The following is a 14,556-nucleotide window of genomic DNA, read 5'->3' as shown; positions in this document are numbered from 1 at the left end:
ACTACTATAATACTGCCTCCTATGTACAGGAATATAACTACTATAATACTACCTCCTATGTACAGTAATATAACTACTATAATACTGCTCCTATGTACAAGAATATAACTACTATAATACTGCCTCCTATGTACAAGAATATACCTACTATAATACTGCTCCTATGTACAAGAATATAACTACTATAATACTGCTCCTATGTACAAGAATATAACTACTATAATACTGCCTCCTATGTACAAGAATATAACTACTATAATACTGCCTCCTATGTACAGGAATATAACTACTATAATACTACCTCCTATGTACAGTAATATAACTACTATAATACTGCTCCTATGTACAGTAATATAACTACTATAATACTGCCTCCTATGTACAAGAATATACCTACTATAATACTGCTCCTATGTACAAGAATATAACTACTATAATACTGCTCCTATGTACAAGAATATAACTACTATGGGGGGGCGGAGTTTGGCCGCTGAGCTGCATGGCTGCTGGTGACTGAGCTCCTCTTCCTAATCGGCACAAACCCCCTTAAATAGCACTTTTCAGACGCTAAAAATGGGCAAAACGGGGAGAGATCGCCCCAGGGAACCTGTCGACCCACCTGTGAACCGCTCCAAACAGCCTGACATGGAGCAATTCCTGAGGAAAGCTGCCAAGGGCACCGCTGCAGGGACGCCTAAGATGGCGCCGGCTCCCTCACTCCACTCCGATGCGGAAGACTGCTCAGAAGCGGGAAGTATTTCGGATGCTTCCGAATATAAAAACAGACGGCGGGGACAAAATCTTTCAAAAGCGATCCTGCGCGAAGTTATGGATTCTGCTCTGGCTCCCCTGAAGCAGGACTTGGCGGAAATAAAGACCGATCTCCGTTCCATCGGCCAGAGAGTCGCGGCACTGGAAAATTCGCAAGATGCGATTATTCGCTTTAGCGAAGAAACATGCTCTACCCTGGGTGCGCATAAAGATCTCATCAACGACGCCCTCCTGCGAATCGAAGACCAGGAAAATCGCAGCCGCAGACGTAATATTCGCATCCGAGGCATACCTGAAATATTCGCACCGGAAGCGCTCGAAAAAGTCGCGAAAGAAATATTCGCGAATCTTTTGAATCCAGAAAGAGCAGCGAATATTGTTATTGAACGCATACACCGCGCTCTTCGTTCCAAGCCAAAAGCTTCAGATCCTCCGAGAGATGTTATCTGTGGTATCCTCAGCTTTGTGGACTCTGCGGCTCTTTTGAAGGCCAGTAGAGAGACAGACCGTCTAGAATATGAAGGCTCGCAGCTGCAGTTCTTTCAAGACCTGGCACCTTCCACGCTGACAAAAAGACGTATTTTGCGTCCACTTTTAGAAGCGCTTAGATCCTCCGGGACCCAGTTTCGCTGGTTGTTCCCCTTTGGCTTGGCAGTCTTCAAAAACGGAAGGCAGATCACCATACGCACACCCCAGGACTTGTCCGGGGCCTGGGTCTCACTGGGTATAGCCCCGATTGAAATCCCGTCCTGGATGCCAGCGACCAGGGAGACCCTATACCCTCGCCTCCGACTGCAGAAACCTGGTCCCTTGTACCGGCCGGGAAGAAATCCCGTTCCAACCTGGGTTTTCAAGCCTCCACTGCTACGGAACGCTCTCCTCATCGCTGAAGCCTTTCTGCTGTGAAAGTTGTCATCTCTTGCCGGCCATAGTTCCGGTGTTCTCCTGAAGATTTCCTCTGTTTTGCTGTTCAGGACATGCATCAGGGCCGCCTAGTTTTTTGATAAGGCCTTTCTGGATGTATTCAGGCCTTTGTTCACCTCCCTGTGGATCTTACCTTCCTGAGTTTATTCATCTCTCCCCTCCCACCCCTTCTGCACAGGGGATTTGTTTGCCAATGTTTCCCTCATTGACTTCCTTGTTACCTGATGGCCTTTTCTTGGCCTATTCCGGCTCTACGAGACCCCCCGCCTGATGGATCCCGGCACCAGTCCGTGATGAGAAAGGATCCTCTGGTTCACAGGCGCTCCGTGGAGCTCTTAAAATTGCATTATGTGATTTTGAATAATTGTTTGCCGTTTTGTCTACCCTTTTTTGCCCTCATGTGTTTCCCCTCTTGTGTCCTCCTTTCCCACCTTAATGTTCTTGCTTGGTTCGCTCAGACCTTGATTGCAATGTGCTTTCCCACTGATTTAAAATGGCTTCTCTTGTAGTCTCATCCCTTAATGTCCGGGGCCTGAACGAGCCGTGCAAAAGATCCCAAGTGATTTCCTTGCTACAGAAAGACAAAGTCTCGATCGCCTTTTTTTTCAAGAGACACATTTTCGGGCAGGTAAGATTCCTAATCTTCCTTCCAAAAAGTTCACTCAGTGGTACCACAGTGCGCAGACCTCTGCTAGCCGGGTGTCAGTATTGCCATTCACAAGCAGGTGCCCTTTGCGGTTACAGCTCCTCCTCGGATCCTGATGGTCGGTTACTTATTTGTGAAGGGCTCTATAGCAGGCACACGGTTACACTGGCCAATATTTACGCGCCTAATAGGGGACAGGTTGCATGGCTGGTTCAGACCCTCTCGGCGCTTGCTGCATTCAAACAGGTATGGGTCATACTAGGGGGAGATTTTAATGTAACTCTAGACCCACTCCTGGACTCCTCCTCGGGGAGATCGGCTATCACTCATGTCCGTCTTAGACGCCTGAGGGTGGCTCTACGTAAATTAGGTGTTATTGACACCTGGCGTACCCTGAACCCTACTGGTCGTGACTATTCATTCTACTCCCATGCCAAGTCCTCACACCACAGGTTAGACTATGTCTTTCTCTCCTCTGAACATGTCAAACAAATTGTAAATACCCGAATAGGAAGCATCACGTTGTCGGACCATGCCCCCGTCTTTCTGACGGTATCACTGTCCGCCCTCCCTACACGGGAATGGAACTGGCGTCTTAATGAAACCATCATCCAGGACCAGGTATCATCTGAGAAAATAGCCACCTCCCTCCAGGAGTTTTTTAGTACTAACTCCGCAGGTCCCTCCCCTCCCTCCCCTGCTGTAATCTGGGAAACCCACAAGGCTGTGATCCGTGGAGAGCTTATCGCTCTCGGCTCCCATATTAAAAAACAAAGAGCCCAGGCCATGTCTACCCTCCTATCCCGTATCGCTACTCTCGAGCTCAGCCATAAGCAATCCCAAGCGATAAGCCTCGCGGAGGAGCTTTCGTCGCGCGATCTCAACTAAAAGATATGTTAAACATTACTTCGGCTAAGTTGCTCCTACGTGCGCGCTTTTAAGTCATATGCACACGGTGGACAGAGGGAACAAGCTATGCGGCACTAACTAAACAACAATTTTCTGACTCCTTCATCCCGGCAATTAAAGATGCTGGCGGGCAATCATCTTAAATCCACCCCTGACATAGCCAAAGCATTCTGTGCTTTTTATGAAGACCTTTACAACCTCCCGGCCCTCCTGGTTCATTCTCCTTGCTCCATCGCGGAGGCCTCGAATAAGTTCCTCTCCTCCCTTCAGCTTCCCTCCATATCCCCAGACCAGTCCTCCCAACTAGTGGCTCCTATCTCTGGCCCAGAAGTCCTGAAAGTTCTAGCCACCATCCCCTCTGGACGTAGCCCTGGCCCTGATGGTTTCACCATCTCCTATTATAAAACTTTTAAATCTGTTCTAGTCCCTCACTTTAGCTCTTTATGTAATTACCTCCTGGAGGGTGGCCACCTTCCTCCCCAATCACTCACAGCCCATATCACCATTATTCATAAGGAGAATAAAGACCCGTTGCAATGTGGTAGCTACCGCCCTATCTCCCTACTTAATACGGACAATAAATGGTGGGCTAAGATCCTGGCTCAACGGATTCAAAAAGTTCTCCCGGATGTTATCCACAAGGAACAAGTTGGCTTTGTCTCTGGCAGACAGGGCAATGAGAATACCGTTCGCCTCCTTCATCTTATGAACTGGGCACGGACTACTTCAACTCCACTAGCTCTGCTGAGCACTGATGCAGAGAAGGCGTTTGACAGAGTGAGCTGGCAGTATATGTCACTGGCTTTGTCAAAATTTGGCTTTCCTGATCAACTTATTTCAGCTATTCTCTCTCTATACTCGGCCCCCTCTGCCAGGGTCAAAGTCAACGGCACTCTTTCACCCGCCTTTGCCATTACTAATGGCACTCGGCAGGGTTGCCCTCTCTCCCCCTTGCTATTTGTGATAGTCATGGAAACTCTCCTGTGCAAAATCAGGCAAGACCTCCCGATATTGAAGGTCTCCAGAAAGCTTCCCACACCCACCTTACGGCTGCGTTTGCAGACGATCTCCTTATTATGACCACCAACCCGGAGAAATCCTTCCCCCGGTTGCACTCTATTTTTGAAGAATTTGGTTGGGTCTCCAATTTCAAAATAAACTATAGCAAATCCTTGCCCTGAATGTCACCTGTAAACCTGCTCTTGTTGCGTCGCTTAAAACGCTCCACCCCCTTCACCTGGGCTGCACGGGACATCACATTTTTGGGGATTCACATCTCTGCTAACCTGAACGACCTTTACAGCCTTAACTACACCCCTATGCTTAATTCAATTACATCCCATCTACAGTTGGTTAAATTTCCTTTCATATCATGGATAGGCAGGAAGAATTATCTCAAGACCTTCATTGTTCCCAAGCTCCTATACCTGCTGCAGACATTACCCATATGGCTCCCGCTTTCGTACTTTAGAGAACTACGTAGAAGATTTTCCCTTTTCCTCTGGACGAATAAACCGTCTAGGATAGCTTACTCACGTTGACGAGGGAAAAGAGGTTTGGTGGCTTCGGCCTTCCCGATGTCCACCTGTATTACACTGCAACACACCTGAATAGGTGCTTCTCTCTCCTTTCGCGAAGCTCCCCAAACCTGTGCACAGCTCTAGAGCGTGGCCTAGTTACATATAAGGACACCCTCGTCCTATGGGGGTTCCGTAGCTGCACGCCCTCACATTCCTTTGCCTCCCCCATTTGGAAGGGCATGCTCGTTGAGTGGGCTAAATTATACAGATCCAGAGATCTTAGATTCCCCAATCCCCACCTCCCTCTGCACCTACTACAAAACTTAGCTCACCCTGAATCCACTACTTCCTACCTGGGGTCTGGCGTCAGTTGTCTAATCACAAACTGCAGGACGTTGTATCTGCGGCTGGGGACTTGGCATGGGACACAATTTGGGCCTTACCGGAGGTTCAAAAGCAATCCTTCCTGGCTCTTGCGGCCTTTCGCAAAGATACGGCGAACCTGAAACTCCCTCCCTTCTGCTCGGAGGAACCCACATGGCTAGAAAAGAAGATAGTTATGCCGATCTCCCCGAGGAAGCCCTTGTCGACTCTCTACAAGGAACTTCTCTCTTCCACACCCCCGGCGCTGTCCTTTCTAACTGCCTGGGAAAAGGAGCTCTCGTTCCGCCTCTCAGAACCTGAAAAGGCATTTATCCTTTCCAATTCTCATGGATTCAGTCGTTGTATCAAAATACAGGAAAACTCCTTTAAGCTACTCACACGTTGGTACAAAACGCCTGAGTTCCTTCATAATCTCAATCAGGAAATACCCGATCGGTGCTGGAGGTGTGGAACAGAGAAGGGGTCGCTTTCTCACATATGGTGGTCCTGCAGTCTAATCCGTCCCTTTTGGACACAGATTGAGAGCTTAATCAGGCACATCTGTGACTCACATATAAGTCTAAATGCACAATTAGTTCTGCTTTGGTGCCCCAATGTGTCCCTTACTCCCTCTAAGAACAACCTACCAACATTACTTCTTACTGCTGCCCGTCTGCTAATCCCTTTGCTGTGGAAGAACGATTCTGCGCCTACGCTGCTGATGTGGCAAGAGAAAGTGGATCAGATATGTCGCTTTGAAGAGCTGGCTCACTGGGAATCTCACACTCGCCCTCGTTTCCTAGAGATATGGAGTCCCTGGAAAGCATATCGTCACCTAACGCCTTGAACAACCTTATAGGGGTCTGATTGATACTGCCATCATTGTACCTACCCTCTTCCCTCCCCATCCCCCCCCCCCCCCTTTTTCCTCCCCTCTTCTTGTTTATGTTTTCGTTACCCCTATCTGTTGTCTTGTATGTCTATTTTTGTTTATTCCCCCCCCCTCATTTATTTGGCTGCGGTTATATATGATTGCACTAATTTGATGCCATCTGCGTATGGCGCATGCTGTACTGTTGCACTTTCTAACTATTTGCTGTCTCAATAAAAAGAGATTTGGTTAAGAATATAACTGCTATAAGACATGAATATGGATGTGTATTGGTAGGACAACGTTAAATAGCTCAGTGAACCTATAAGCTGGAAACTATTATAAAACATGGACATTTCCAGGGGGTGACCACGTGTAATGGAATATTGCGGTGAAGTAATTATTCTGTCTCGTCCGATACGACTTTACACCGCTTAGACTCCGGCCATAGATGGTAACTGATCAGAGCATTGGACGGACTCATTCAACTCAAAGTGAACTGGTCAATCAAATGTGCCCGAATACAAAACAGATCCAAACAAATAACCTGTCACCAGTAAATGTCTTTTCCTATAAAGTTGTGGAGCTACTCTGAAATAAAGCCACCAGTGACCACCTTATTCCCCTCATGCCCAGGCAGCGTAGGGACATCCACAGCAGCTCTATAATGGGAGTACCCCCAGTTCCTGAATCTCAGCTTTCTATACCCTGATGAGTGTAACACGCAGTGAGTGGGATATTCGGGTCGAATGTAACTCTACCTCCTACTATTTGACTTACTTGTCCTCAAATTTAGATGAGTTGTGATGGAATTGGATCTCGGTGCTTTGATTATTGTATCTTCCACTCTTGTTGTCGATGTCGTAAGCTTCCACCTTGTCTGACCAGTCCATCTCCAGCTTCTCCTTGGCATCTCTGTTCTTCCTGAAGGGAAAGAAATAGAGAAGCAGTAGGACCCATTGTTAAAAAGATTGTCCATATGGAGGTAATGGGGTAGTTCTTGTGAAATTAAGTCCCAGTTATTGCTCAGCGTCTTAGGAACCACAAATATAAAGCAAGAACAATGATGTGTACCAGAGCTACAAAACCCCAATCCTGGCTGCCAGATGTGGTCTTCAAGCCCTTCTGCATCCTATTGCTCCAGTTCCTTGTTTAGTGACATCAACAAAGATCCTTCAATGTCAGAGCATCCCATTAAGAGGTACATCTAACCAAACCCCCTCCCTTCCCCCACAAAAAGAAAATAAGTTGACCCCCAAACCTGAAGTACTATGATATCTCATGGATCAACTCCTGTGACTCACTCAAAATAAGAAAAATGAATCGATGTTCCTCAGGGGTGGAACTTCAACTTAAAGTAACATTTTCCTCATGTATCAAAACAGCATGAAGAGATAAAAAGAGCCCTTGTTGACCACAACAACCAATCAAATGTCACCTTTTATGGAGACGTGGATGCATGTAAACACACATGGCTCTGTTGAGCATGTATGTGTCTTCAAAGTGGAGAGAGGAATAAGACACCTCTGGTGGTAACTTGTCACCTGCAGGGACAAAGGGTCAGGCATGTTGGAATCCAAGATTCTTCTTTCCTCAGGCATCTGCTGTCAGGAGAGAGCCGGGACACGCTATATACATTAGATAGTCTGCAGATCTGTCCTAGAGGTTATACTGGAAACTTTCTAAAGTTTGAGGGATCTTCTCCAACCTTCTAGTCTGTGGTTGTCAAACTCTTCAACTTCTTATTATTTTAATCACATCCATACGAAAACCTCTTGACTCCTTCATATCAAAGAGGGGGCTTCATTAGTTGTTTCCCTCTTCTCCACCTTCCTTGTCTATTTCTCTCAGCTTTTTCCTATTGTATATTCCTTAACGACCTGGAAGACAACTTAAAAGTTTGTCCTCCAGCTTCAAAGTCAACTTAGATGTTCTTCTTCTTTATATCTTGTCAGTCACCTCCAGGAAAATGGAGCTGTTATTCTATCCATCAGTCAAATCCGCCTCTCCTGTAACCTCCACTCTCTCTCTAAGACGCCTCAGGAACGTCTTGTTACACATGATCAAACCAACGTCTTCTATTCTTCTCTAGATACCTTCGGAATTGGAATGACTTCAATAAACCCAAGGTGATTTCGCATTTAAAGTGCAGCTATTGTTAAAATTAGTAGTACTTGTGAAACTTGTTACAGGGGATGGCGTCATCTTCCTCACCTTGCAGCCTGTAGCTCATCTTCTTTCTCCCCCCAAAACCAAGAAAACTAGAGGAATACAGATGAGTATAGGCAGGGAAGAGGGGTGTGCAGCATGCTGTGAGAGGGGAGGAAGAGGAGAAGCAGAGGAAGGTGTGGTTCACTTTCAGTAATCAGCACGCTCTCTAGCGGACATGGAGAGAGAAAATTGATGGAAAAAGCCCAAGTAAGATTTATAATTTCAGCTCGAGGAGCGACTGCCATTTTTTTTTAAACGGAGTTGTCTGAGAGTTACAAAATTATACTGGCAGCAGAAAAATCCAACATTACTCACCTGTTACTCACCCACCGATCCAGCATCTGCTCTGGAAGTCCCTCTGATCTTTTATCCATGTAAACAGCGGTCTTGCGCAGTACATGCTAGGATCAGTGATTGGCTGCAGTGGTCATGTGGATATAAAGGATACTACGCCAGTATAATAAACAAAGACTGGCTGAGACCACTGCAGCATCAGTGCAGGAGCGGCGAGGATGTGAAAGGTGAGTATTGTTTGAGATTTTATAACATTTTCTGCTGCCGATTTGCTAGAGAGTAAACTCTCAGAAAACCCCTTCAATAACCATGGTTTAGCGGCACTCACTTTTTTATTTGTTGAGAAACAATTTTCGATATTATTATTTTTTTTTTAATACAATATTTTTCGCTCCATAAGACATACTTTTTCCCCTGCAAGTGTGTGTGTGTGGGGGGGATGTCAGTGAAGAAAATACTAATGAGGGCTTCCATTATGGAAGTGCTCATTGGTGTACAGTAGGCCCGGGGAGCGGTGACTATAGAGCTTCTGGTGCTGGCGGTACTCACTGCTCTCTGGTCTTCTGCTGACGCCGCACGCTGCTCTGTCCTGGCGGTATACAGTGTTAGGCTACTTTCACACTGGCGTTTCTGGGTCCGCTTGTGAGATCCGTTTCAGGGCTCTCACAAGCGGCCAAAAACGGATCAGTTTAGCCCCAATGCATTCCGAATGGATAAGGATCCGTTCAGAATGCATCAATTAGGCTGCGTTTGGTCTGCGTTGCGTTTTTTTTAGACGGTCACTAAAACGCAGCTTGCAGCGTTTTGGTGACCGTCTGACGATGCGGAGCCAAACGGATCCGTGCTGACTTACAATGTAAGTCAATGGGGATGGATCAGAACAGCTGGAGTGCTGGAGGTTGCTGATCCCTGATTTATAGCTTAGTGCTATGTAGGCTGGGACTGTTTCTCCTTGTGGAGAGCACCGCACAGGCATAGGGTCTCTTCCAAACGAGAGAAGGCTATCCCTGTAGTGTCACCTCGTGGGAGAAGCTACGTTTAGCAGGCAACATGCGTCGTGTGATGCATAAAGAAAGCCACACAATAGAAGAAAGAACCCGATCACATGTTACAATTGTTAAAAATATATGAACGCTAATAATAATCATCAAAATAGCTACAAATTGCACTGCACTTGCGCTACTGTCTATGACCAGCAGGTGGTGATAGACTGCAGAACCACATAAGCATAATATATACGTGTATTGCCATCTGCTGGTCATAGGCAGTACTGCACTTTAAAAACAAAAAACAAATATTCCATTATTATTTATGACAAAGCATTAACCTCTTTTGTCAGCCACAGATTTGATGCTCCTACGCAGGACCTGCCTAAAACCAGCAGGGAGAATAATGGCGTGAATCTAATAGTTCTTTACCAATTATTCTAGCTGATTAATACTGAAAGTTAATGATTACATCCAGTCTTAAGAAGCCGGATGGAGAGACAGACAGGAATGGACTGTGACGCTTATCTCTTCCCAGATCCTATGATTTTACACCTAAGCCATAGTCAGGGGTGCACCACCAATTTCGATTTCCTCAGGCAGCACCAGGTAGGGGCCAGAGGGGGGCAGCGGAAGGGCCATGGGCAATGAGCGCTTTCATTGTGGCAAAGGGGTTAGGTTAAGAAATTGGCATCTTTTTTTTTTTAGGGGGAGGGAGGGGGGCGCCGTTTCAGTTTTCACCTCAGGCAGCAGAAAGGCTAGGAGCACCCCTGGCCGTATGCTTAGGCTTTATGGCACTGAGTGCTATCGGTGCTATTCGTTTTAATGCAGGATATTGTAAAAACCGTTGCGCAGACAGGCGGCATAAAGGGGCACTCCGCCGCTAATCTGCTCATTACAAGGGCGATCTGTAGACCTGTGGATAAATCTGCTCGTGATCTCTGACAGATGTCATATAAAAGAGAACAAAGCCCTAGTAAAGTTGTGTCCATTGCCGTCTACAGGGGCGGATTAAGTGCATGTGACGCCCGGGGCCGTCTACCCCACACGGGCCCCTCCCTCCATGTTAGTTTAGTTTTTTCTGTATGAAGAGGCTGCGGTGCTTCATGGGCCATATGACATCTTCAGAAAAAAAAAAAATACCCCAAACTGGGTCCTAAACTGAAAAATTTGGTCGCCAAATTTAAAATACATATATTTATAATAAAGAAGACAAATCAAAGGTGGAATCTGATTGGCTGCTGTGGGCGACTAAGTCAGTTCTACTTTACACCAGTTTGATAAATTACCCCAAATGTCCCTATAGTGTCCACAGCAGCTATAATGTCCCCTAGAGACCCCCAGTAATAATAACACCCTCTATTGTGCTCCAGGCAATAATGCCTGTATAGTGTCCCCAGAAATAATAGAATGGCCTCTACAGTGCCTCCCCAATAGAAAGGCCCCCCACATAGTATTCCCTCCCATAATAATTTGCCCCACATCCCCCCCCCATGTACTCGATGTCTCTTCATATGTCCTACTGTTTTTCCCCCAAAGTAGGCACATGAAATAAAAAAATAAAAAATGAAAAGCTAAATACCCCCCTATGTCCAGGGCCAGGCGCTTGCTCGCAGAGGAAGGCGGGATGAGGCAGTGCTGCGTCCCGGCACAGGCGCGCGATGACGTCATCACACACGCCTGCGCCGGGATTTCACTACCGCATAGGCCTGAAGCCTACTAGGCCTGAAGCCTATGGCGGTGATCGGCGACGAGACAGGGAGCTATGCGCTCCCGTGCCCCGCTGGAGTAGGTGGGCGTTCGGGTCGGCGTTGGGCCTGCCAGCGGTGCTGGGCCTATTGTAATCCACCACTGGCCGTCCATCACTGCCAGCCTACTGCTTACTGATCAGGCACAGACACCTACGCGCTGCCCCATCGCAGAGAGAACTGATGTGGGGGCTCAATTACTCCGTAAAGTAAAAAAAAAAAAAGTTTTGCACTAAAAGGGCAAGAAAATATCACCAAACCCAGAATACTTTATACAACATATGGCCACCAGGAGGCAGCAAACGACATGACCGTCAAATGGTGAAACATAAAAAAGGTGAAAGGATGAAATATCATAGAGTGTATTACTGTAGTGCAGCGGCGACATGAAGCGCACGGCGTCATAGCAACCAATGACACCGTGCGCTCCTGCTCTAAACAGGAATCCAGCCCGGCATACCACGGACCGCTCTCGGCCACGAAACACGGCCGTGTGCATTCAGCCTTATTCTGATGAATGTCGATAGCAAACTGCAACCAATGCCAAATATCACAGGTATACCTTATCTGCTCGATGGTTTGCTCCAGTGTCCTTTTCAGAAGATCTTGAACATTTCGAATTAGTTCCACCTCCTTCATAATATAAAGAAAACACATAAAATGTATTTATTAATCTGTAGCATGAAAAAATATAACTGCTATAATTCTGCCCTCTATATATAGGGATATAACTGCTATAATTCTGCCCTCTATATACAGGGATATAACTGCTATAATTCTGCCCTCTATATACAGGGATATAACTGCTATAATTCTGCCCTCTATATACAGGGATATAACTGCTATAATTCTGCCCCGCTATATACAGGGATATAACTGCTATAATTCTGCCCCGCTATACCAGGCGCTGCCAGCAGGGGGCGCGCCCGTCCTCACCCTCAGCAGCTCCACCTCCGCCCCGTCCCGCACCAGTTCGGCCCCGACCCTCCGCTCGCGGCTCTGCAGGTTGTCGCTGGCGATGCTGTAGGGGATCTCGGCGGCGTCCAGCGCCCTCTGCAGGCGGCTCTTCTGCTGCAGCAGCAGCCCCTCGGTCTCGGCCGTCAGGTCGCGGACCTCCCGCTCCAGCTCCGACCTCCAGAAGTGGACGTCCAGCAGCCGCTCCCCCAGCTTCTTGGTGGCGTCCGCCTGGCTGCGCTGGGCCCGGGCCTCGCACTCCGCCGCCAGCTGCTTGGCCTCGTGCCGCCCCTTCTCGGAGCAGTCCCTGTCGGAGAACGCCTGGTAGTAGGACGTGTAGCCGCCCTGCTGCCATTCCTCCAGCAGATACTTCGCGGTACGGAAGCCAGAAGTGGCCAGACCGGAGGAGGAGTGCTCCCCGGTGTTATAGGGGGCCTCCACCGTGTGGACCGGAAGGCTCTCCGTCGGGATACTCTGTGGGGCGGGCGGCCGGGAGACGAGTACCTGAGCGGACATGGTGAATCGCCGGACACCGAGGCTAGATGCTTCTTGCTAGGCCTCGGTTGTTATGGCAACGATGTCAACTATCAGGTAGCGCGGCGTCCCGTTGCTAAGGGACTGTAAAGCCAGAAAGAGGCTGCATCACATGATCAGAAAACGTAGCCTATCACGTAAGGCAAGGCGTTTTTTTTCTACTTAGTTACTATAGTAACCATGAAACCCTTCTGGAAGCTCTGTATTCTGTTGCTAAGAGACTGTTTCCAAGAGACAAGCCGTGTCACGTGTTTAGGAGTTAGCCAATTTTGGAATGTGGACTGTGCTTATAATATTTATTAGAGGAGGAGGAGCCGGCCTCGGCTTATGAATATGTAAATGTTTGGCAGCCTCTGTTCTATACATATTCATGTATCCCTGAGGAGCGGCTGCCCTCTGACCACCTGGGCCGCTGATCTCCGCTACCGAGCAGAGAAATGTACTAAAAACTCCAGAGGGCTGGCAGGGAGCATGATGGGAGTTGTATCACAGGCGGTCGGCCGATAGGTTGGAGAATGATCACTAAAGCCACATAGACCACAGACTATTGTAGGGCAAGCGCCACTAGTGGGAGTGCAGAATTATTAGGCAAATTGTATTTTTGAGGATTAATTTTATTATTGAACAACAACCATGTTCTCAATGAACCCAAAAAACTCATTAATATCAAAGCTGAATATTTTTGGAAGTAGTTTTTAGTTTGTTTTTAGTTTTAGCTATTTTAGGGGGATATCTGTGTGTGCAGGTGACTATTACTGTGCATAATTATTAGGCAACTTAACAAAAAACTAATATATACCCATTTCAATTATTTATTTTTACCAGTGAAACCAATATAACATCTCAACATTCACAAATATACATTTCTGACATTCAAAAACAAAACAAAAACAAATCAGTGACCAATATAGCCACCTTTCTTTGCAAGGACACTCAAAAGCCTGCCATCCATGGATTCTGTCAGTGTTTTGATCTGTTCACCATCAACATTGCGTGCAGAAGCAACCACAGCCTCCCAGACACTGTTCAGAGAGGTGTACTGTTTTCCCTCCTTGTAAATCTCACATTTGATGATGGACCACAGGTTCTCAATGGGGTTCAGATCAGGTGAACAAGGAGGCCATGTCATTAGATTTTATGACAAGACACGGAGGCTCCTATTGCTTTAACTCTCTTTACTGTTACCATAGCAGCAAAGAATGAACAGTCAATCACAAGAAGAAAACCATAGTAACCTAACTCCTCCCACCATCCCAGTATATAATGGCTCAGCCCCTGGGATCATCCTCTTTCTTTGCTGCTACCATAAGCAGATGAGTACCTCTTGTTATCTTATGTTGTTTTCCAGTATGAATTTGTTTATTTCAGGGTTATCCCTTGTATTGTCACACTGTCCCGATTCTTTCATGGGTTAATTTCGGTTATATATTCGTTCGTATTGCATTGTCTAACCTATTTTCATCCCTTTAGCGGCCAGCATATCTGCGGATAACTTCCCACATCGTCTGGGCTATTTTTTCTACTCACCGGACGCTCCGGTCCCCCTTAGGCCCCCTTCTCGTTTCCCTTGCTCTCCGTCTCTTGCCGGCCGAACTCCCGCTATCGCGGGACTTCGGCCGCCATCTTGGTACTCCCTCTCTCCCTCCCCGCGATCTCGCGGGATTTCGCGCTCTTTTGCCGCCGTTTCGCCGAGATCTCGCGATATCTCGGCACCTTCTCCTCAGCCGCACGGCGCGCTTTTGGAGTCTCCTGTCGCCATTTTGCTCGGTAAGTTCTCCCCTTATGCGCTTATACCTGCGCTTACTTACATCTTCAGGCCCTCATT

General features: G+C 47.2%; 1 protein-coding gene across 1 annotated transcript in view; it reads right to left on the bottom strand.

Moving 5' to 3' along the window:
* TEKT4 (tektin 4) overlaps positions 1–13,049 on the bottom strand; it is a 29,214-nt gene extending 16,165 nt beyond the window's left edge. Inside the window, exons 1-3 of the mRNA XM_040441097.1 lie at positions 12,180–13,049; positions 11,806–11,876; positions 6,785–6,928 (exon numbers count right to left, since the gene is read on the bottom strand). Of these exons, the coding sequence (XP_040297031.1) occupies positions 6,785–6,928; positions 11,806–11,876; positions 12,180–12,713 (749 nt within the window). The 5' untranslated portion in view covers positions 12,714–13,049. The remainder of the gene's footprint in view (positions 1–6,784; positions 6,929–11,805; positions 11,877–12,179) is intronic.
* Positions 13,050–14,556: the final 1,507 nt, after the last annotated feature.

Source organism: Bufo bufo, chromosome 7, assembly GCF_905171765.1.
Source record: "Bufo bufo chromosome 7, aBufBuf1.1, whole genome shotgun sequence".
NCBI classification, from domain to species: Eukaryota; Metazoa; Chordata; class Amphibia; order Anura; family Bufonidae; genus Bufo; species Bufo bufo.
The sequence above is the reverse complement of the archived record's forward strand: the minus strand, read 5'-3'. Positions and strand labels throughout refer to the sequence as shown.